The 24751-nt window shown below is 37.0% G+C and overlaps 1 protein-coding gene and 1 long non-coding RNA gene across 3 annotated transcripts in view; one reads left to right on the forward strand and one right to left on the reverse strand.

Moving 5' to 3' along the window:
* KCND2 (potassium voltage-gated channel subfamily D member 2) overlaps positions 1–5690 on the reverse strand; it is a 461795-nt gene extending 456105 nt beyond the window's left edge. The window contains exons 1-2 of one of the 2 annotated variants that reach the window (XM_074315675.2): positions 3832–4235; positions 1682–3752 (exon numbers count right to left, since the gene is read on the reverse strand). In XM_074315675.2, coding sequence (XP_074171776.1) covers positions 1682–2796 — 1115 coding nt within the window. In that variant the 5' untranslated portion in view covers positions 2797–3752; positions 3832–4235. Of the gene's footprint in view, positions 1–1681 lie in introns of both variants that reach the window. The other variant, XM_019751676.3, reaches the window with a different exon arrangement.
* Positions 3758–24405, forward strand: LOC109458219 (uncharacterized). The gene is made up of 3 exons (XR_012490467.2): positions 3758–3882; positions 9268–9362; positions 9563–24405. It is a non-coding gene; the product is annotated as an uncharacterized LOC109458219 (long non-coding RNA).
* Positions 24406–24751: the final 346 nt, after the last annotated feature.

A 24751-nucleotide genomic window follows, 5' to 3' on the forward strand; every position in this document is an offset into this window, starting at 1 on the left:
CTTAATAAAGACTTCAAATGCCAAAAAGACAAGGCCAATATACATATTCCTCTTTGATAAGAAAGAAGCATCTACACTGATAAAGTATTTTGAATCTTTCTCTAAAATTGTCACAAAATAACCAACAGGATAAAAGAGAAATATAAGCAGTAGAATATGAATTTTCACTGATTCATTTTTGAAAATGTACCAGTAGATCTTCAAAAAAATGTGTGAGACTAAATCAAAATCATAAGTTATTGTATTTTACTGTACCATCTTTTCTTACTTAAACTTAGCCAAAAATTCTTCACATATAAAATATTCCATTAGTTGGCCATATGACAACAGGAAAAAATCTGTTCAACACAAGATGTCTAATAAAATTAGGTTGATTTTAAACACACTGTCATTTAAAGAAGGCAATTAAATTAGTCAGAAACACGAAACTTAAAAAGCAGCCTTGGGAATAACTTTTTTCTTCTAGCCATTACCAAATCCCTACTGAACTGATTAACTATGCAAGCAAAGCAGCATAACGCTGAAGAAAGGGCACTATCCCTACTTGGCTTATCTCAGAACTCATAAAAGTAAAAGGCTCTAACCATCTTATTGTATTAGATTCTCTAATATGTAAATGCGGCTACTTTTCTGTAGTTTGATTAATATTATTAATCATTTCATACCTTTCCTTTTTTCTACAATCTAAAAAGAAATCTTAATTCTAGCTTAAAATTTATTTAAAAAAACATTAATTCGGAATATGCCCCTTTGCTGGCAAAACACCATTACCCCCAAATAAAACAATGCACACAAGAATGCTAGAAGGAAATCAGATTGCACAGTATTCTATAATGCAACTAGCCCTTGGTGAACATCAATCTCACCAGATACCGCTGTACATTCTTCGTGTATTTTATGGTCCTGGGCCTATTGCCTGATGGGATCTGTAGTTTCTAAAAAAAAAATGTGTGGATGCCAGTTCATTTGCTTCTTTTTATTTGAAACTAAGAACCTAAAGTTTTGAATATGTTTCAAATATCATTCCATTGCATTTTGTAGAGTTGATCAGTTTCAGCCCTGATATTCTAAAAACCGAATTACTTAACAGCCATAATGAAAATGCATATGTATATGAATATGCACATATATATTACAAAATCCCTTGATAATGATATCTATAATCTATATTTTAAAATTTAAAATAAGAACTATGGTTCTTAAAGGAAAAATGTATGCCAAAAGTATCTACTTATATGAAAATAATACTTCAAATATCATGGAAACTTTCATTTGAAAACACTAAAGCACTCTCTAGGCATTTCAATACATATTGTGCATATTCATAACTTTACTGGGGCACACATTTTGTGTCTTTCAATGTCATTATATTTTTATATATTCATACATATAATATGGATGATCTATCCCTATATTCAGGAATTTTGAAATTTCTTTGTCATATGTATCACTTTCAGGCATCAACACTCAACATTTGCCAGCAATTCCCTAGGTACACCAATCTCAATGTCATACCCATTTAGTAGATCCAAAGATTCTTCCAAACCATAATGCTTTCCTAAACCCATTTAGGAAAGGGAAAAAATATACATATTTCCTCTAATTTATTTTATAACTTTAAGGGGTCCAGTCACCTCACCAGGTGTCCAACCTCCATCCCATTTCCCTTGATGGCACCTACCCTAACGTTGTCATGGTGACGATGGTGTACCAGAAGGCAGCAGGGATGCTGGTGAACTTGCTGGCAGAAGACCCCTTCTCTGCGTAGAACATAACTGTAGCGAAAATGATGATAGCCATGGTAAGCGAAAAGAGCAAGAAGCCCAATTCTGAGGCACAACTCTTAAGTGTGTACCCCAGGATGCGCAGGCCTTGGGAGTGGCGGGAAAACTTAAAGATCCGGAAGACCCGGAAGACCCGGAGGGTGACAAAGGCTCCGCTGACGTCCTCATTGTCTGTCATCACTAGCCCAATGTAATAAGGCAGGATGGCCACCACATCGATGATGCTCATGACGCTCCGCACAAATCGGTAACGGCTTGGCGCTGCCGCCAGGCGAAGCAAGTACTCAACTGTGAAGATCATGACGCAGGCTGTGTCCAAGCAAAAGAAGGCCACTGCATACCGCTCCCCACAGGGCAGTTCTTTAATGTGACCTGGGCTCGACCCACATGGCACTGTTTCGACCACATTAGCGATGACCGAGACGGCAATGAAGAACCCTGTGACATAGTAGAACACCAGGGCCATGGTGCTGGTGTGGGGGTTCTCAAAGGCCCGCCAGACCTTCTGCCGAGCCGTCATGGTCGGCAGGGCATTCTCTCCGGTGTTGTCGGGGTCAGCATCGTCCTGGAGACGCTCTGCGTTCTCTCGCCTCCGATCCTTGTACTCCTCATAACAGCAGTCGCCAATAATTTCTGGGATGAGGCCGAAGAAGGCCAGTTCTTCATCGTAAGCAGAGATGCACTCATGGCGAGGATAGTGGAGTTTCCCAGTGCGGTAGAAATTCAGGATATGGCGGAAGATGTCTGGGTCACGGTCAAAAAAATACTGCTGAGTCTCAGGATGGTAGAAAAAGTCCCTCTCAGAACTGCCCAGCAGAGTGTCTGGATATCGTTCCAGGGTGTCCTGCCATGTTTGGAAACGGGTACCACTCACATTCAGCACAATTAGAGCATCTTGAGTCCTTTTCCTCTCCTGCCTTGGGGGAGCTGGCATGGGCCCCGAGGCCACAGGCATCCACCCGATGGCCGCTGCCCTTGCAAAGGGCAGCCATGCTGCTACACCCGCCGCCATGGTTCCTTGAGGTGGAGGCCGGAAAGGCAGTCAGGCCTCCTAGTCGGTCAAAGTAGCCTTAATCACCCACTTGCTCTCGTCAAACAAATATCACAGAGAACTGTGGTCCGGGTTATCACCCTTATTCCAAGGTAGAGCTCCTGGAGAAATCACAGTTCTCAGAAGGGTAAGTTTCCCTCAAAGACAGGTGTTTCATACGATGTCCTGACAATCACGCCCAACAAAACCTAACCAAACCTTGTCAAGCAGTCACACCAGGCCTGTCTTGGAACAAATAAGTATACAGGTGACTTTAGATGCAGTAATTTCTTCAAACAGGTGTCTCTGATTTCTCTCCTGACACAGTCTGGATAACGTGGGGTCAGTATGCGTCGTTTAAGGTGGAGAAAACGAAGGGCAGCCACTTAGTGGTATTCTTTTGACGAATCAGGGCACCCTTCCACCTTCCCTTTTAGCTCTTTCAAACCTTCCCTGTCCAAGGAGACCTTCCCGCCAAAGGAGTCTCAAAAAGGCGACCTGTTGTAGCTTCCCAGGTGCGGTCACAGCCGCTGCCCCACGTTTCTTTGGGAATCTGATCGCTGCCTCTACCTCCTGGGCCGTATTTGCAGAGATGGAGGTGCTGTGCGGTGGGCACGGTGGGGGGCGTTAATAAAGATCCTCCTCCCCCTCGTCTACAAGCACCCCTAGCGTCTGCTAAAAGCGTTCGCCCAATCGCCCCTTCACTCTCTTTTCAAGTTCAGCTCAGGTGCAGTGTGACAGTTACGGAGCCCGGGAGCTGGCAGCCGCCGCCGCCGCGGCGGCAGCAGCATCTGCCTCCGCAAAGAACGCGCCTCGCCCGCGGTACATACCTGGCAAAGTGCGCGCCGGGGCTGAGTTGCATAGAGACTTTCTCCTCGCAGTGCACCCGGAAAGGGAAAAGCAGAGAGAGCAGCTCGCGAGCAGCCGAATCCGAGGCGCTGAGGGAGCATAAATAAAGCTCAGGCTCGCTCTTCTTCCCCTTCCCCCATCCCTCCGTGCTTCCCTCCTCCTTTTCACCTTCCAAAAGCCAGGCGCAGACGAGCCGAGCAGCAGCAACAAGTTCAAAAGGTGCGGGGGAGGCGAGAACAGAGGGGACGCTCTCCTGCCAACTTACTGCACCGCGGCTGTGGTTGGGGCCCGAGCGGCGCGGTGCGGGGCTGCCGGGCTGCGGGGCTGCGGGGCTGCTGGGCGGGCGGCGGCGGCGCGGCGGGGCCGGGGCTGGCGCGGGCAATCGCCGGAGCGCTGAGGCGGAAGGCGCTCAGCAGCGCGGGGGTGCGGGGGGGCGGCTCGCTTCTTCCCCGCCAGTGGGTGGTCCTGCATGTCCCCGGGCTCTCCGCACCGCTCTGCTCGTGCGATCGATAAACAAGGAGAAAATAAATAACCGCGCGCACGCCCCGCCACGCAGGTTCTGAAAGGCGTCTCCCACCTTTCCCTCGGCTTGACCTTTCTCCTCCCCCGCCCCCTCGGGCTGCTCTCGCTCCACCCCAGCCACCCACCAGCCCCGGCGCAAAATGTCACCGAGGGAGAGCATCCAGGTGGATCTGCCGGGGAGGAGAGCCAGCCTAGATGAACAAAGGGAAGCTGCACGCGCTCGGCTGCGGAGGCTTGGGGAGGAGAGGAGGACGGGGACCGGTGCCTTGCTTCTGCCTCCCTGGGTCCCGATTCAAGGCGAGCGTGGGAAAAGGTGAAAGAGAAGCTGAGAAAGAGGGTGAGCGGAGCGGAACGCGCAGGAATTGGTTGTCTTCTGGGGACTACGGGGTAGCAAGCCCTGCAAAGCCTCGCGGCGGAATTTTTAAGTGCTTTTCCTCTTTTTCTTTTTATTTGTTCAAACCAGATGTTAACGTTGCAGGGGTAAATACGTCATCTATCCAACTTGCCGAAAAGTCAGGCAGTCTCCTCGGTCTAGGTCTTACCACAACTCCTTTTCCCGTCCTTTGCGAATGACAGGAAGGATTTAGAACCTTTTTCTAAATGTCAGCGTCCAGGGGCTTGAGTCTGTGTGTGCGTCCCCTCCATTCTCTCTGCGCGTCTGCGCGCAGATCTAAAACGGTTCAAGTAGTTAAAGGTGTCCTGGTGAGGGGTAAGTGATGTGATGTGGTGAGAAACTAGGAAATTGTCGCGGCCAACCGTTTTGTTTCTCGTGTACCCCGCCCCCCCGTCATTGGGACTCTTCCTTAAAACCAAACAGATACCATTTATAACCACTAGATGGCGTGAACGGCGAGAAGTTAAATCTATCCCTAAGGTTTGGATGCTTTAGAAAGGTGAAGGATCAAAATGAATTGAGCCAACAGAGGATCAAATCACAAAATCATGCTCGTATCCCCCACTCCCTGCCCACCTTGTTAGTATTTATATGAGATACACTACTCAGGCTTGAGACTGCATTTTGATGTTTATGGGATGAGATGTGCAGTTTCCTGTTGAAATGCCTTTGAAAATTAAATTTAGATTAAATTTGGAATAATAGTACTAGTAAAGGCCTTACAAAATAGTGAAGCTTTATTTATGTTGATTAAGGAGAGAAGTCTAATTTCTACCTGAAAATGACCTATTCAAGACTTGGTTTGGCTGCTTCTGGTTGGAAATTAAGTGGACCATGATGTATATAGTCTTGAATTGATTTGACTTTCAAGCCCTAGAGATCAGAGGGGTGATGTGTTAACCTTCAAAATATCAAATAGAGTACCTCAAAGAAAATATATGAACTAAAAATAGATTATGTTGAAAACCAACAGAGAAAAACAAACCTTATAATGTACAAGATTTTTCTGTAGCGATAGAAAGGTATTTTTTGTTGACTTGCCTAGTGGCGTAGAAGTTTAAGAAATCCCATAGTAGAAGTTAATGGAACTAATGCATCATGTAAGTTTGGAAACAGACCTGAAGACTCCTGCTGTTTATCTGTTTGTATTAGTTGAGGTGAAAGGTGCTTATTAAGGAAACTACATAGCCTGCCTACCTGACAAAGAAGAAATATGTTAACTGGTAAATAAAAAGGAGGGGACTACTTAAAAAGGAGGGGACAATTACTGTAAGAAAATCAACCCCTCCTAACCCAGTCCATAAGGTACCACCATAACAGATGTATCCAGAGAGTGGGGAGCCATGAATATTCATTTGGTGCCATACTGGCTGGCCATTCTGTAGAGGAGGGGCAAGCAACCAAAATGGAGCCTTTAAATCTTCCCTGTAGGAAACTGAACAATTACACATATAAATGTTGAACTCTACAAAAACCCCTAAATAAGCAAGGATATAAAATCTGCTGTTTTTAAGTTTTTATGATCTGCTCTCCCCCATTCTCTCCAAACTTCTTGATGTACTGGAAAGAATGTGGGTTTAGAAGTTTAACACATCTAAATTCAAATTCCAGCCCAAGAAATTACTCATAGGCTTTGCTTCATTTGGCAAATTGCTTAACTTCTGTTTAGAAACTGTAGATAATAAAACTCAACTTTTTAGGCCTATCATGAGGATTAAACAGGCTAATACTTCTCAACAATATAGAACTTGGCACACTCTAAGAGTACTCAATATCAATTCCTTTTTACTTTAATGAATACTGGAAATGCAAATCCTTTCATCCAGCCTGTATCTGGAATTCCCACAGATATTTTTGTATGTTTATTCTTGCCTCTGAGTTAAAAAATTCCCTTGTCGTGATACTCTGGTGACTCTGCTGTTTTAATTCATTCATGCACTGAAAGCTATATGAAGAGTATATGTACAGAACCCTGCAGAACACGCTGTATACTTCCCTTTCCCAGGGATTCCTCTTCGTCCTTCTGGAATTCTCATTGTATGTATTCTGCTTGGTTGATGGAAAATAAACTCAGCAAGATCAAAATTGAATTCAGTCATCCCTCTTCTCCAATCCTCTAGTCCTGTTTTCTCTCCTGATGAACAAAGCCTCAGGGAGAAACCGGTGGTCATCACAGACCACGTCCGGTTCTTCACTCCTTCCCCCCAACAAACACACACTCAGCCAATGACCCAGTAAGTCTTGCATAAATTCACCCTCATCACCAATCTGTCCTTATACTGTACCTAAAGTGATTTTTTCAACTATTTTGAGGTAATGGTAGATTCACACGCAGTTATGAGAAATAATAGAGACTCTTAATCCTCGCACCAAGTGTTCCCCAAAGGTAACGTCTAGCATATTACAGTAACATATCACGACCAGGAAATTGACTTGGAAACCAAATCCACCAGTCTATTCAGATGTCACCAGTTTTACATACACTAACTTTTGTGTGTTATACTTAGTTCTGTCTAATTTTATTACACGTGTAGATTTGTGTGACCACTGTCACAGAAAGCACAAGAAGATTTCCACCACAGGAATCACCTTTTATTAGCCCTACTCTCTCCCCCCATCCCCTTCTCTATCTCTTGTCAACCACTAATCTGATCTCTATAATTTATCAGTTCAAGAATGTTATATAAAAGGAATAATGTAACATTTCAAGAGTGTCTTATTTTACTCAGTAGAATTACATTGAGATCCATCCAAGTTGTTGCATGTATCCACGGTTCTTTCTTTTTATTGCTGACGAGTACCACACTTTGATTAATCATTCACCTACTGAAGGACATTTGGATTGGTTTCAGTTTGGGGCTATTATGAATAAAGCTGCTATAAACATCCATATACAGGTTATTGTACTAATATAAGTTTTCATTTCTTTGGGATAAATACCCAATAGTGCAATTGATGGATTGTATGATAAGTATGTTTAGTTTTATGAGAAGCTGCCATCATATTTTCCAGAGTAGCTATCCCATTTTTTATCTCACCAGTAAAATACCTGGTTTCTCAGCATCGTCATCAACGTGGCAGTATCACTATTTTTCATTTTAGCCATTCTGATAGTATATAGTAATATCTCACTGTGATTTTTATTCTCATTTCTCTAATGGCTAATTTCGTTGAGCATATTTTTATATGCATATTTGCCATCTGTATATTCTTCAGCAAAATATATGTTCTGCTTTTTGCCCAATTTATTCAAATGGTTTTTATACTTCTGACTTTCGAGAGCTCTTTGTATGTTTTAAATAATTGACCTTTGTCAGATATGTTGTTTGCAAATATTTTTCCTAGTCGGTAGTTTGTCTTTTCACCCTTCTCACAGGATTTTCTGCAAATCAAAAGATTTTAATTCTGATGAGTTCCAACTTATCATTTTTTTTACCTTTATGGATTATGCTGTTGGTATCAACTCTAACAACTCTGCCTAGCTCCATGTCCCAAAGAGTTTCTCTATTTTTCTCTAAAGATTTTATAATTTTACATTTTAAATTCAAGTCCATAATTTATTTTGAGTTAATTTTTGTATAAGGTATTAAGGTTTAGGTTAAAGTATTTTTTTTTTTTTTTTTTTTGCCTATGGTTGTCCAGTTGCTTCAGCACCATTTGTTGAAAAGCCTATTGATCCTATGTTAAATTGCTTTTGCAACTTTGTCAAAAATCAGTTGGGTACATTTTCTGTTATCTATTTTTAGATTCTCTATTTTGTTCCATTGATTTGTGTTTATCCCCTCACTAAAACCACACTTTCTTGATTACTATACCACCTGTACAGTAACACTTAACATCAAGTAAAATTATTCCTTCCACTTAATTACTCTTTTTCAAAATTGATTTAGCTTTCATAGGTCCTTGCCTTTTTATATAAATTTTAAAATAAATAAATAAATAAATACACACACACACACACACACACACACACAAATTGTATAACCTTGCTAGGATTTTAATAGGCATTGCATTACATCTAAAATCAATGTGGACATGTTTACTAGGTTGAGTCAATCCATGAGCACAGGATGTCTCTCTATGTATTTAGCTCTTTTTTATTTTTCTTTCGTCAGCATTTTGAAATTTTCAGGATATAGATCCTGTACATGTTTTATTAGACTTATACTAAGTATTTCATTTTCTTTAGAGGAATTGTGAAAAGCACTGTGTGTTCTTTTTAATTTTGGTTTCCATATGTTCATTGTTAGAGTATAGAAATGCAATTGATTTTTGTGTATTGGTCTTATATTGGCAATTTTGTTGAACCTTTTTATTAGTTATTGTGTTTTCTATGTAGACAATCATGTCACCTGAAGATAGGGTCAGTTTTTTTCTTCTTTTGCCGTCTGTATGCCTTTTATTTAGAGTGTGGTTTTTAGTTTCGTTTGTTTTTGTTTGTTTGTTTATTTTAATGCACCTGTAATCATGTCACTACCCCTTTCAAAAGTCTTCCATCTTTTTCGGTTCTTAGCAGAGAATATAGAAACTTTCAGGATCTCAATACCCTCTATGCTTTAAGCCTCATCTCATGCTATCTTAACATTAGCTTACTTCATAGTATTACTCAGTTATTTTCAGTTTGCAGAATTTGGTGTGTTTTATCTTGATTCTGGATCATGGTTCATGCATGTTTTTTCTCTTATTAGGTACTCAGCTTGAGTAATATCTTCCAGGAACCATCACCTAACCTCTTCAAATGATGTCACCTTAAGTGGTCCATAAGAGACTAGAACTTAGATAGGTGAGATTTTTGTTTCTCCCTCTTCTTCTTAGCCACTAGACTGTAACGTCTTTGAAGGAAAGCAGTGGTCTTTTATTTCTGTAACCTCAGTATCTGCCATTGCACTTGGCATGTAGTGGAAATACAGTGAATGTTTGTTGAATGACTGAGTGAACACTGTTAATTAGATAGCTTAATATGCATCTTTTTTCCCCTTGTAGATTATTATCGTAACTCTCCAAAGACTTAGAGAATCAACCTGATTTACTAGCAAGATGTGCAATGGAAAGCCATTTACCTTAACAACGAGACAAATGATCCACGTTTTGAATAGCTGTGTACGAAGTGCTTTCTCAATGTACTTATAGTACACGGGACAATGTACTTACATTACTTACACTGTACTTACAGTTGATTTTCAGAATGACCTTGTGCTGTGGTTGTTATTGTTCCATTTATTTTATCCAAAAGCAAACAAAGCTCATGGAGGTTAAGGGACTTTCCACCATTATATCCAGTAACTAAGCGGCAGAAGCTGAGTCATTCTCGGGTGTTCTGACCCTAAATCAGGTACCCTTTTAGGTCTATACACACACCAATATCTGCCATAGGAAAGTCTCCATGCCAATTTGTTGTTGTTGTTAGTACTGGTGATTAATTAGCACAGACAGGTGCAAACTATCGTGCTCATTCCCCAGGGCACATTCTGCGAGGTCTCTGCCAGGGCAGGAAATCGTCTGTGGTCCTGGAGCAAGGGAGCACTGCATCTGTTCATGCTAAACCTTAACCAATTCTGCTAACTTCCCAGAGTGATAAACACATCTAATATCTAGATCACATATTTGACAAAAGACAAATTTAGTGTATCTGATGACATTCTTAGAACCTCTGATGAGACAACTCTTTCTAAGAGTCTGTATTAGGTTATTTTATTTTATTTTTATTGAATTTTTTTTTTTTTTATTGAGATACCATGGGCATATCCCTTTATGTTAGTTTTAGGTGTATAGCATAATGATTTGATATATGTATACACTGTGAAATGATTACCACAATAAGTTTAGTTAATATCCATCACCACGCATAGTGACAAATTTTTGTCTTGTGAGGCAAATTTTTCAGATCTACTCACTGAGCAACTTTCAAATATACAATAAAATATTAACTTCAGTCACCATGCTGTGCATTATTTCCCCAGGACTTATTTATCTTACAACTGGAAGTTTGTACCTTTTGACCATGTTCACTATTTCCTAATAACTCTTAGGATATTTTCACATAGTATCATTTTTATTAAATAAAAAAAATCCTAAATTAAGAAAAAAATCAATCAAGTTATAAAACTGCAAAAGTTGTGATTGCAAGTTGTAAAATGGCAAAACCTTCAGCCAATAATTGTATGTGTATTCCATCTTGACTAAAGCCTAGTAACTTCATATTTTTATATATCAGTTTTTTCATAAAACAACATATTTGTTCATACTGTTAAATATCAAAAAATAAGCATTTTCACCCTGAAATATTTTATCACAAATTGCAAACATTTTAAAAAACTATGATTCTGTAGAAAAACATATATTTTATTTTTATTCACTTTCTAGATTCCATATCACTTTGAATTTGGCAAATGTACTTTATCCAAAGGTAATTTTGTTTTGGATTCTTTATTTGCTGAAAGAAGTACACAAGTTCTCTCTCTCTTTTTCCCTTTGTTCCTCAGGGAAATAAAATCTGACATACTAGTAAGATACAGGGAACACAAGAAAGTCACAGCATGGGTAAGGCTAGTTAAATGCTTAAAGCATACCTGAGATTTCAGGTACTTCACAGTACCCCTAGAATATGGTCATCATGCAAAGGGTGATGACTCTGTATCTGTTTTTGGACCTCTATGAAAAGGATAAGTTGGCAACCTGAGCTTAACTCCTTTTTTTCCCTTTATTAACACTGTCAAAGTCCTTTTCAAAGCCCTCTTCAAACTGTCTTCCCCTTTTTAAGTTTTAGACCTTGAACATCTATTAAAAGTAACCCATTTTCAGAGACTTTATTTCTCATACACAGAACTTAAATATATACTTATATAATGAAATGGATTCGCCTTTCAATGTTCCCACAGTGCTGCTCTGAGACGCTGTCACATTCTGTGTAACTGAAACTCTGTAAGACTAACACATCTTTTAAATAGATGTACAAAATATAACCATTTGTTACAACTTCAATATTGCCTCATGGGATGGCTGTCATTATGAAGGAACACAGTGATTGTTTTAATGTAAAAAATATATTTTTGTTGTTAAAATATGTATGATCTCATGAATGGTGATGCACGTGTTCCTATGATATAAGAACGCGGGGGCAAATTAACGGGGAAAATCGTTTTTTTGTCATTATCGATCACTTGCAAATGCAAGGCTCCAAATTGGGCATTAGTATCACCCAAGTCATTCAAGATTAACCTGCCCTCAGGGAACTTGGTATTTGGAATTGAGAGAGAGAGAGAGAGAGAGACAGAGACAGAGAGAGAGAGACAGAGAGAGAGAGACAGAGAGATTGAGAGAGAGCGAGAGCGAGAGCGAGAGCGAGAGCGAGAGCGAGAGCGAGAGCGAGAGAGAGAGAGAGAGAGAGAGAGAGAGAGGAAATCTCTTTTAATTCAAAAGTAACCTTGCTTGTGAGTTCCATTTCAGGATATTTTCCCTAAGTGTTTTATTCTGAGACACCGTTTTTTGTTAGAGATGGAAAAAAAGGGAACATAAGAGGGAACATATAAATTTGCTTTTTGGACTTATCATCACATTTATAACTTTGGGATTAAGTGTTATGGAATAATTCCAGTGCCATAAACTGAGAATTGTGACTACAAATAAGAAAGACAGCAGTGAGAGTTCTAAAGAAACAAAAGCTTTATTTTTTCTAAAACTGGAGAAAAGTTAATTCCTGCATATGTTGCAAACATTGCCAAAGAAGATAAATTATTTCCAAACAGTTTATGGTCACTGCAAAGCTTGAATAAGTCTTATAAGGTTTTCATCATTTAAGAAGCCACATTTTGTGAGAAAACTGACAATTAATTTGCTTGTTTACTTTCTGTAAAACTACTTGATATGCACTCGCAAACCACTCTGATACACAAAGTATACTTGCCTCATTATTTCTATACAGAATTATGTAGTTGGCTTTAATAAATCAGTCAAAATATTAGAGTGTAAAGAAAAGCAGAACAATACAATACTGAAAAATATTTGGTTAATAGAGGATATCTGTATTACTTCACTTTTAGATATTGATGTATAAATCTTGCTTGTTTACAACTTAGCCTGCATTTGGATTTTAATTTAAATACAGAAAATTATTTAATAGAGGGTTATGAAACAGGTTTTTACATTGCAGCTGTTCCAGCCCCTCAGGTAAATACTTATTGAGATAACTTATTAAAGTTTGTTCTACTTATTTATGTTTAAATTTTTTCATTTTCCCTGTGTGAAACCTTTGTGGGAGCAGAACTCCCACTGACTTTAAAAAGAGTTCGTGTGTATAGATTGGGGAGAGTGACACTGTTGGAATGCTTATTACATAATTGCCTTTGATGTTTTGGTCTACTACGTGTCTAATTTTCAATACCATTTTTTTTTTTTGAAATATAAATTGTATTCTAAATAAAGAAATTTGCAAAGCTCGTTTTTTCTACCCTAGCAAAGGATTCCATAGTCAGAAGGGGGCATAAAGAAATATATAAATATTTTAAACATATTTAAAACATTTTATAATATGGAAACTTTGAAAACATCTAAAATAGGAAAAGAGAAGTTGAGACAAGGTGTGATATGAGGTGAAGATGCAGTCAGGGAAGCAGATGTTGCTTATATGGAAAAAGACACTGCAAGATTAGAGAAGAAAGGAGTTAGAGAAGATATTCCAACACTGGTCCTACTCCCTCAGACTGTGTCTATTTCTGTAACTGATTTAAAGAATAGAGCACAAAGATGCTTTATTTTACTATAGCCCTGTGCAGGAGAAAGCTAAAAGAGAAGAGACTGACAGAAAGAAAAAAAAAAAGGCTACTCCAAATAAAGTGTTCAATAAAAAAGTAAATGAAAGATGGACATAAGATAAATTATGCAAAAACAAAATGTAGCATGTGCGATTATGTAAATGGTGGGCATGGAAGGCTAAGGAGAAAGAGGTAGGTGACAATGATTGTGAGCCCAATTTCTGAGAGAATAAGAAGAAGAAACAGGAAAATAGGGAAACTTATTTAGGGAAAGAAGGGCTAACTTCTATACGGGCATGTTAAGACACCTCTGTAAGTTTGCTGTAAGCTTTATATGGTTTAATGAAAGACTTGAGTTTACTCTTTCAGATCTTCTAGAAATTTATTTGTTGATATTAAACATTTGATATTAATTTGATGTTAAACATTATGCTGTTCTAGATCCCCAATTTCACCGCTACTTTTCTTAGATGCAATGAATTCATCTTCAAAGGGGGAAAATAAAAGCCTTTAGGAAGGCTTAGAGATCAAGAGCAATAATATATTTCACCGGCACTCATATTCAATTTACTTAATAACGGCTCTTTCCCTAATAGAGGAATGAATATATTTTCATCAAAATAACCATTGGCGAACTATTAGGTGAAAGGATATAAAAATATTTTAAATTCTCTGGTACTCATATAACGGGACCACAGAGAATAGCAACATATTCTATGTTGCATATATATTGCATATATATAGTTGCATATATATAGCAACATATGTATATCCTATTAAATTATGAACATAATTTAAATATCTATGCAAATTTCTCTGTCTTTTACTGTCTTATCTGTCTCTTCCTATCTCTGCATCGTAAAAGCCATGAGTTCACCCTGATACTCCCAACCAACCATCTTCTCTCTTGTCACAATTGTAGTGCCTGTCTCTGAGGAGAGTCCTGTATCTCGTTATCCTCCATATGTTTACTTACCCTATTGATCCTCCTTTATGCAGCCAGTCACTCATCGCTGCCAGTCTTGACCGCACTTAGTGCTCGTCAGTGCTCTCTATTGCACACTGCTGGCACTGCCCACCGCTGTGTGGTCACCCTACTCTCCCTGCCCTAAGATCCCGCATCCTGCCATGGGCCTCCCCTTGCATGGCTGTCCCCTCTGACAACATGAGGGGTTGCCTCCGCAGGGTCTGCCTTCTTCATCATACTTGGGCTCCATCAGCCTGTGCTGGTCCACCCCTACCCTGGGACACCCCTTTACCCACACAGTTCTAACAACTGCTTTGGGCCACCACAGCTCAACCTGCCTCCTTCCCGCCTTACACATGGACACACTTTCCTCAGCATTCTTAATGCTAGCAGGAATGGATTATTCAGGGAAGAAAGGTGGTGAGAAAGGGAGGGACTATATACACCTTAAAACTGAATGTAATAACAAGGGACTTGATCATTATTTAATCTTTTGGCAAGATTTTTCTAAGTGTCTACTATTTTACCAAGTTTTGTATAAAAATATATCAGAGGTAATATGGGAGAGAAAGCTAACTGCGCTGGTAACGGTACTCCAAAGTACGAAAGACTGTGATCAAGAGGAGCATGGAGGCTCTGAAGATCAGCACCTACCTCTCCAGGAATCAGAGAGAGAATCCTTAGGGGTCACTTCTTGTGCAGATAAGAGTTACCTTCGCAGGCCCAGTGTGATCTTTAGAAAGGCATGCATAAAAGATTAGCTTTTGATTGGTGGCATTGGAAACTTGGCCTTCCGTTAACAGTTAACTGATGTAGGTTCACTATGCCCCAACTGCACAGAAGGTTTATGCTGAACATCTTCTTTCATTCTGGGGGTCCGCAGGGTTAGCACATGCTAGGCAGAGGGTACCTGCGTGACCAGGCCCCAGCTCCGTCTCTAAGGGGCTTCTCTAGGCAGAAATGTTGTACTTGTGCCACTGCGTTTCCTTACTGGAGGAAGAGGACATTCCATGGAGACAGCGTAAGAAAACCACCACATGGGCTCCTGCAGACACTTTGCCATTTTCCCATGTGATCTAGCCATGTATCCTTGCTACATCACTATAATATATCCTTGTAAGTATGCCTATGTGCTGACTCCTGTGAGTCTCTTTAGCATGTCTCTGAAAGCGGGGACACCCAGACACTCCTGAGCTGAGTTTTAAGTTCACTGAGCCAAATTTTGTCAAGTGAAGATTGCATTCGGGGCATTTCTGCACAGAGGCTACAGCATACACAAAAGCATGGAAGTGGGTATAGCACAAAGTTGAGGAGATGGGGACATGCCCAACTAACACATCGTTCCCTAAGCAGTAAGTGTAAGGAAATCGACGTCAGAAAATACAGGCATAAGGCGAGTCTCAGCAGTTCTCCTACTAAGTATTCCATTTTAATTCTTAGGAAGTATTCAGGAAGAGACATAGGTAAAATTGAGTGATCCAGTGGATATTTGGGACAGCAAAAGAGTGATAGTTTTTTATGCTTATTATTCATACTTTTGAGTAAAATTATTTGTGCTATTATTAGTAAATGATCAATACTCTGGAAAATTATTAGCCAATTAGTTATTTGTATTCCACATTTTCAAAACCAGAATCATACTGAGGTTCTCTCAACTTAATAGTTCTTTGCAATAAATTATAGTATATTTGTATCCCATTCATAAATTCGGATAAATGTCAAAAGCGGCAATAAGCTTGGCATTTTTTACTCAGTGATATTAGCATTTTATTTTATATGATATGGGGTGTTTGTCAGTTTAAGAACCACCTTATAAGTTTCAAAATATAATACATCTACATAATGAAATTTATCACATATGTGTTATATGCAATATGAAATATTGTACCAACAACTTAAAATATAGTGTTTAAAAATATAGTGTATGTATGGGTGAGGCTGTTAAACATTTGGCTTTGAAAAACAAGGCTGTTCATCTTCATTTTTTGCTAGACCATCTTGGGGAAAAATACCAAGGGCAGTCGGTCAGAACTAAATCCATTTGTGCTGTTTTTGGTGTTACTTTATTTTGGTTTTTAATTTCAACAACTTCTCATAAGAGATAATTTCAAAATGAAACATCACTAACTCTGTAATTTAACATTAACTATTGACTATTTCTTGTTTTTAGAACACAAATCTTGCCTTTTGACAAACCTTAAGGTATTGACTACAGATAACTTTGAATAAAATAAAATACAAAATATTGTTTTCAAAAATTGTATACTATCAAATTTTTTGTCCAATATATCATTTTCATAAATAGGTTGATGTTTCTAATATTTTTTAAAATTCCAGTTTAAAAATATTTAAATTACAGAATTTCCTCTGAATTTACTGAGACCAATGATTATAAATGACAATAATCAGTGAATAGTTTTGTTATTATTTTTAGACTATATTTGAATATCTTTGCAGGAAGATTTTAAGATTCATCATAGATAAATTTATATTACAGAAATATAAAATGGCTAATAATATCATACTTGGTGACTCTTGACTCAGTAATTTTTCTCACACTGATTTTTCTTGCAGACACTCTGCCATTTTTCTGCAGAAGCACAGAAAAATGTCCCTCTCTGTCAACCACACTTGGAATCAACTCTGCATCACAATGCAGAGTAAATAATAAAACATTTTTTCATAGTTAAGGAATTTTCCCGAAAGCTGTATGTGTTGCTTAGAGAAGATATGCTTTGCATCAAGTCAGTAAAATGGAAAACACAGGGCTCATTCTGAATCTTTGGATTGATAGTCTGAAGGGACCTTTTCATCTAGGAGAAAACATTAAGAAAGACACAACTACCTTGCAACCTATATTATAAATGAAGAAATCAGAATAATAGTTGCTTTGGGGAAGATAACAGCACATTTTGAATCAAAATTACAGGTATAATACAAATATCACAATGATACTTAAAAGAACACATGAATATAATTTTTGAGATACTCAAATCAATTTCTGTATCTCTGGTAGTAGTAAAATGTTAAATGAATAAATAAATACAGACAACTAAATTAAAAAAAAACCAGCAAACAGCAATACTGCTGAGGGTCAAGGTAAGTAATATGGATTTGAAATGAAATATGAACAGAATGTGATATAAAGGTACATGTCATATTTTGAGATTCTTATAGCTTTAGATGTGCAAAAATTCTTTTTGTTTTTATGTGTACTAAGATTTTCATAAATTTGGGTATCATTCTGATAAATTTCACTTTGAAAACATTTCTGATTATGTTTTTTAAAAGCCTTTATTACCATGATTTATATCATTATCATTTTATAAATTCATTATCATTTTATATGCTTACTAATATGGGCCAAGAATACAGAAGCCAACCAAACAGAGCAAACACTGCTGTTCTGGGGTTCCATTCCCATTGCAAGGAAAAATGCTCTATAATGTAATGTAAGATGTACCTCTTGGGAAAGCTTTATTTACTTTTGTTCAGATTACTGTTGCCTTTTAGCAAACCACCTCGATACTGTGTGGCCTCAAGCAACAGCAGTATTTTATTTTGCTCACAAATGTGGAATATGGTTAGAGCTGGCAAGGAAGGCTAGTCTCTAACCCATGTGACAAATTCACGTGTCTGACAGTTGGTGCTAGTTGTTGGCTGGGGGCTCAAACAGGACTCAGTTCCTTTCCATGTAGACCTCTCCATGTGGCCAGCTCTTCCTCACTGCATGATGGTTGGGTTCCAAGGGCAGGCATTCAGAGCACAAGCCAGACAGAAGCTTAATTGCTTTAACGACTAACCTCAGCTGTCACAGAGTGCCACTTCTATTTTATTATTGCCTCAAGAGGCCCATCCAAGCTCAAGAGGAGGGGCCATAGACTCCACCCTCTATGGAGGAGTGGCACATTCTAGAAGATACTGTGAGACTAGAAATATTGTTGCACCCATTTTTGAAAAGTACAATCTTCACAACTATAATGTATGGGAAAATATTACCATATTTCTGAGGCTTAAACTATCATAATATATATAAAATCATGAGTGACATGCTGAAGACTTGAATTTAAAAAAAAAATCAAGGTCTCATATAAAATAGCCTTTATAATGGAGAGGTGCCATTACAGTAACTTGTCAGGAGTCACTGCTCAAAGCCTTATCAATAAACTATGGTACCATTAGGTATAAACGTCCATTCTAGTGTTCTTCTCTAGTCATTGAAATGATGTTGTTTATATGTAGTAAAATGCTATATGACCAATAGTTTGCTATTAGCAGCAATGGTAACTTGAGTAAATCAATCTGAAAGTTAGATTATTATGATTAAACTCTTCATAATAAAAAATGTAATAAAATAAATATGAAAAATTGTCCATGGATATATTTGAGAACACGAGTTAACGCTCACATTTATGAATAAGATTAAAAGCTATGTTTATGTTTTGTATATAGACATGAGTAAAGATGAATATACACATACTAATCATAGACGTGGGATCTGTGTTATATTATACCACAGATATCAGTTGGCAGTTTCTTATCACTTGGAGATAACATTATGAAATGAGGGTTGATTTTGAATCAATTATTTTTCTTTTTAACATTCATTTATCGACTGTTTATGATTTAAAATAATTGTGTCATATATTGTCAAACATGGCAGGGTCTGTACCCTCAAGGATCTTTTAAGATGGTAAAGATGGCAAAGAATATAAAAGCTACTACAGAAGGTCTAAGCAATATAACATTGGAACAAAGAAGAAGGAGAAATGAATTCTGACCTTGGTGGGAAGATGAAGAGAAGCATAGTGATGTATTAAGATGTGAGTGATCCTAACAAAATGAGTCATTTTTAGATAATAAGATGGAAAGCTTGGATGAGAAAAAAATAGCATTTCTTCCTAAACAGTGTGGCTGTTGATTGTAGGAGAAAGTTTAATTGAATAGAGTAAAATAAAAAATTGAATCGAAATAATTGTGCATAAAGTGTTCTATGTTGAGTCAATGGAAAACTTACTTTAGTTGTTACAAAGTAGTCATTGGTATGTAGGTAGGGTGTAGCATATGGAATATACTCAATAATATTGTAATAACTATGTATAGTGTCAGATAGGTCCTTGATTTATTGGGGTGGTAGATGAGAGGGGGTTGGGGGGCAGGGTACAAAAGATGAAGGGATTAAGAAGTACAAATTGGTAGTTACAAAATAGTCATGGGGATGTAAAGTAAAGCATAGGGAATATAGTCAATAATACGGTAATAACTATGTATAGTGGCAGGTAAGTACCAGACTAGTCAGGGAGATCACTTCTTAAATTATACAAATATGTGACCACTATGTTATACACCTGAAATTAATATAAAATGATATTGAATGTCAACTGTAATTGAAAAAAATTTTTAAAAGGGTGGAAAAGGAGAAGGGGAATAAGAGGTCCAAATTTCCAGGTATAAAACAAGTCATGGGGATGTAACTAACATATAGCATAGAGAATATAATCAATTATATCGTGATAGCATAGTACAGTGTCAGATGGTTGCTGGACTTATCATGGTGATCCCTTCTTTAGGTATGCAAATGTTGAATAACTATGGTATACCCCTAAACTAATATAGTATTGTATGTTAGCTACAGTTTAATAGAATTCTTTAAAAAAGTTTATTAGCTATTTTTGTAAGTAAAAAAATGCTTGTAACAAGGTATAAAGTTACTCACAAATATATCCATTCCTTTTCATTTCTTCTATAAACTCTTCTTCCATGTGGTCTATGGTTACAGTCTCCTTTGTGACTTCCCTGCAACAGTTTCTTTTTCCAGCCAGGCAAGGTCTACAGTTCACAGCCATATATTGGAAATGAAAAATTAAAAACAAACAAACAAACAGATTTACTTCACTCCTCTGCTGAACTTCTTGAAGGGCTCATTACGTGGAACATAAAGTTACGTGCTCTCTGCAGTGGTTCCATTTCATTTCCTGCAATCTGCACCGCTCCCTCTCCTCTCTATAACAACAACAACAAAAAAACTACCAATGACACATACGATAGTACAGTCATGTAAATTTCCAGGTTTTCATTTTATGTCTTTGTACATGTTGTATCTGTATCCTCTGATTTAAATGCTGTTTCTCCTGTCTGACAACTTCTTACTCAGATATATCCTACTCTTTAAAATATTTCTTCAAAACCATAAGTTGCATGCTTCCTTCTCTTTACTCACACAGAAACTTACTCGTATACCTATAAAACAATATTTATCGTGCTTTGAATTCTGTAAGGATGGAATGGTATTCAATTTATCTTTGCACCTCACTCGATCGACCTTTAATAGGTGCTGTCTTCTGACCCTAAATACAATGCCACCCTACTCCTTTTCACATTACTTCTTGAGAAAAGGAAAACTTGAGAAGCATTTACCAAGTGACTAAACATAATTTAAAACAAGCTCAGTTACAAAAAGGTAATAAAGCACCATCTTAAAAGAACTTTGACTCTATCCATCATTTTGAAGGCATGTTTATAGGCATAGATATTGAGAGATTGTAGAATTGATTGAAGGATCTAAATGACACTATAAAAATAGCTTATCAGTATAAATTTTACACTAGCGTTTCTTGCATATGGATTTCTGCTATATAATTATCCATATTACTTGGAATTGAATTAAGTATGGTAAATGGTGATGCTCTCCTTTTCCAAATTCATTAGACTGTATGCGCCTTTTTTTTACCTCAACCCTCTGGTAGTGTTATTTTTATCAATAAATATAATATTGTTAGTGGATTGCCACTTATAGCCAAGAAATGTGTTTTATGAAAGGAAAATATAATTTGAAGTCACAAGCTGCAAAGTGTCTGGACTCTACATAGATCTATTCTTTCATCATTTCAGTTTATAAAACATGCTCATAATTGAATTTTTATGTTAGGTAAGTGGCAATCATCTTTAGGATTACTTTAAGCTGGAGCCTGTTCATGTGTATAGTCAATAGGGATATCTCCAGCTACATGCGATTTTATACTGAGTTAAGCAAAATAAAAAATCTGCAGGCAATTTACAACACCCAAAATGGCTATGTTGGAGTTTGAGTAATTGAACAAATGGATAGTATACTGAGTCATAAATGTAAATTTTAAAAACATGTAACAAGAAAATCACGATTAATGCTCAATTTACCAAAGGTTTTTGAATTGGATACATAATCGCATACAGCAGATTGTAAGCCTCCCAGTCCAATAGGGTCACATTAATGTGTGTTCCATTCAGCTGGGCATCACAGATAAATTGTCTGGATTACGTACTAAAGAGTGGCGGCCGCCAGCACCACCTACCATGTGGTTCTCACTTTTATGGGATGAAAAGCTGGATATATTTTGCTTTCATTCCAAAGTCATTTTCTGATGGAGTATCAGTAAAATTTGCGTGAGTTTTAACTTTTACAATAATGTGCAAACACTTCTAATAAGAGCATACATGATCATTAAAAATATTATGATGGCTTTCATTTGATGGAAATAAAGTAAAAGTTGACGATTTAGATGGGAAATTGATTAATAATTATATGGCTTGTCTAGTCTAGACTATATTGCCATAGTTATTGCCTCATGATTAATTCTTACTTGAAATACAGTGTAGTGACTGACTAGCTTAAGACGACTGTATCTTCTAAATACAAACTTTAATGTCAGCAAATTTAACAAATATGACAGCAGAAATGCTGATACATTTCAGGACACAGATTTTTTTTTCCTCCACTAAGTTTGAGGCATCCATAAGAGGCATCTTGAGATACTGGTAGGAGGGACAAATGCTAAAGAACAGGGCAAGGACCAGCCGAGCCTCAGGGCTTACCTACGGAGAATTCACACCACAAAATATGAAAAGATGTCATAAATTTGGAGATGATTAGTTGACTTCATTTAAGATCACATGCAAAAAAGCATCCCCCCAAAATTTTTTGAACTGAATTTTTTTTTTTACATATAATAAAATATCCCCAATTAAATGTGTATTTTAATGAGTAACCACAACCAAACTATAGAATGTTTGCATCACCTAAAAATGTTCCCCGTACCCCTTCCCAGTCAATATGACCCTTTATAGTCAACTTCAGGAATTTACTGATCTGTTTTCTTTACTATAAATTGAACATTTTCTAAAGTTTCATATCAAAGCAATCATAGGATATATCCTTAATGTCTGAATACGGGTCCTAGGAAGTTTTGTTTATACGTCTTTGTGCTATCGTCATTTCTCTTGGGTAAATACTTAGTATAGGAATTGCCAGGTTTTATTATATATGTATTGTGTTATTTAACAAACTGCTGAAAACGTTTTGCAAAGTGGTTGTAGAATTTATAGCCCCTTAGCAAGTGGTGAGAGTTCCAGTTCCTCTGCGACACCACCAGTAGTTGGCAGAGTCAATCTTTACAATGATAGTTATTTTGATGAATATGTGTCGGTATTTAATTGTGGATTTAATTTGCATTTCCCTGATAACAAATGACGTTGAGTATTTTCATGTACATTTCGTCCACTCATCTAACTTTTTGGTGAGTTTTCTATTTAAATCTCTTGCCTATTTTGTATTATTTACTTATTTTTGAGTTGTAACAGTATTTTTTAAATATTCATCACATACATTTAAAGTTTGATACATATATTGTGACTATCTTCTCCTAGTCTATGGCTTGCTTTTTCATTATCTCTATAGACTCTTGAAATGTTTAAGTTTGTAATTTTGATGAAGTTCAATTTTTCAAATATTTTTCATGTTGATGCTTTTCGTGTCTTAAGAAATTTTTGCCTATCCCAAATATTTGTGGATTTTCTCCTATACTTTATTCCAAGGTTTTATTTTATTTTAGTTTTAGCATTTATATTTCGATACGTGACTCATTTCTAGTCCATCTGGATATATGATGTGGCATAAGGGTCAAAGTTCACTTTTTTATGTATAAATATATAATTTTTTTCCAGGACCATTAATTGAAAAGACTCTTTTTTTCCTTACTGAAATACTTTGGTAACTTTTGAAAAATAATTGACCATAAATATGTGGGTGTATGTCTGGATTCTGTGTTCTGCTCCACTCATCTATAGCTGTACCCTTACATCGATACTATACTTTTTTGACTACAGTTATCACCTTATAAAGCTAATTTTATAAGTCTCAAAAGCATGTCGTCAAAGTCTTTCTACAGTATTCACATTTTCAAAATTGTTTTGCCTACACCAGGCCTGTTGTATGTATATCTATATCAATTGTAGAATCATCTTGTTAAATTCTACATTAAGAGTCTGTGGAAACTTTGTTGGAATTGCAATGAATTTATAGACCATTTGGGGATAATTGTCAGTTTATGATGAATGAACGTAGTAAAGCTCTCCATTTATTTACTTCTTTAATTTCTCTCAGCAGTGCTTTGTCATTTGCAGAGTATTTTGTGAATTCATACTTACTTTATATTTTTGAATGCTCTTATAAAGCCTTGTTGAAAAATTTCAATTCCCTACTGTTGCTTACTAGTATATAGAACCACAATCAAATTTGTATTGACCTTGTATTATACAACCTTGCCAAACTGACGAGTCTAGTAGATTTTTTTTGTAGCTTGCTTGCTTTATTTATTCACATATTTTTTAATGGACATGTTATTGTGGTCTACATATAAAATTGATTTTAATTATTTTCTGATTTGTAAGACTTCTATTTATTTTTCTTAGCTTACTGCAGTGGTTTGGGTCTCTAACACAATGTTTAGCTGCAGTAGTGAAAGTGGACATTCTTGTCATGTTGCGGACCTTAGAGAAATAGCATTCAGTCTTAAGTGTGACGTTAACAGTGTATTTTTTTCTAGATTACCATTCGCAGGTTGAGGAAATTCCCTTTTATTCTTAACGTGCTGAGTATTTTTATCATGAATGAATATTCAATTTGTGAAAGTGTGTTTCTTTATCTTATGAAATGTAATATTTTTCTATATACTGATAATATGGCAAAATAAATTATTTGATTTTTGAATATTAATCCAACATACCATACCAAAATAAACTTTCTCATGGTTTTCCTTCTTACATATTTCTGGATTAGGTTTACTAGTATTTTAATAAAGATTTATGCATCCATGACCATAAAAATATTGGTCTTTAGTATTCTTTTCTTATATAACTGGGTCTGATTTTGCTATCAGGGTAATGTGGGCCTCATATAGCAAGCTTACTCTTTCTCTCTTTTCTATAAGAGTTGTGTAAATAGATGAGGAAACAAATAAACAGAGATATTAAAATAATGTTTCCAAGATTATGCAGCTATTAAGGAAGCGTCATAAAGCCAGATCATAAAACAGGATCGTAAAACCAGGCAGTCTGGCTCTAGAACCTATACGCTAAATCTTACTCTACACCTAAACTTAAGAGAGATCGAAAACAATTCCATGGGAGTTTAGAAGAGAG

Source organism: Rhinolophus sinicus, chromosome 8, assembly GCF_057876585.1.
Source record: "Rhinolophus sinicus isolate RSI-liver-muscle chromosome 8, RSI-T2T, whole genome shotgun sequence".
In the NCBI taxonomy this organism is placed as follows: Eukaryota; Metazoa; Chordata; class Mammalia; order Chiroptera; family Rhinolophidae; genus Rhinolophus; species Rhinolophus sinicus.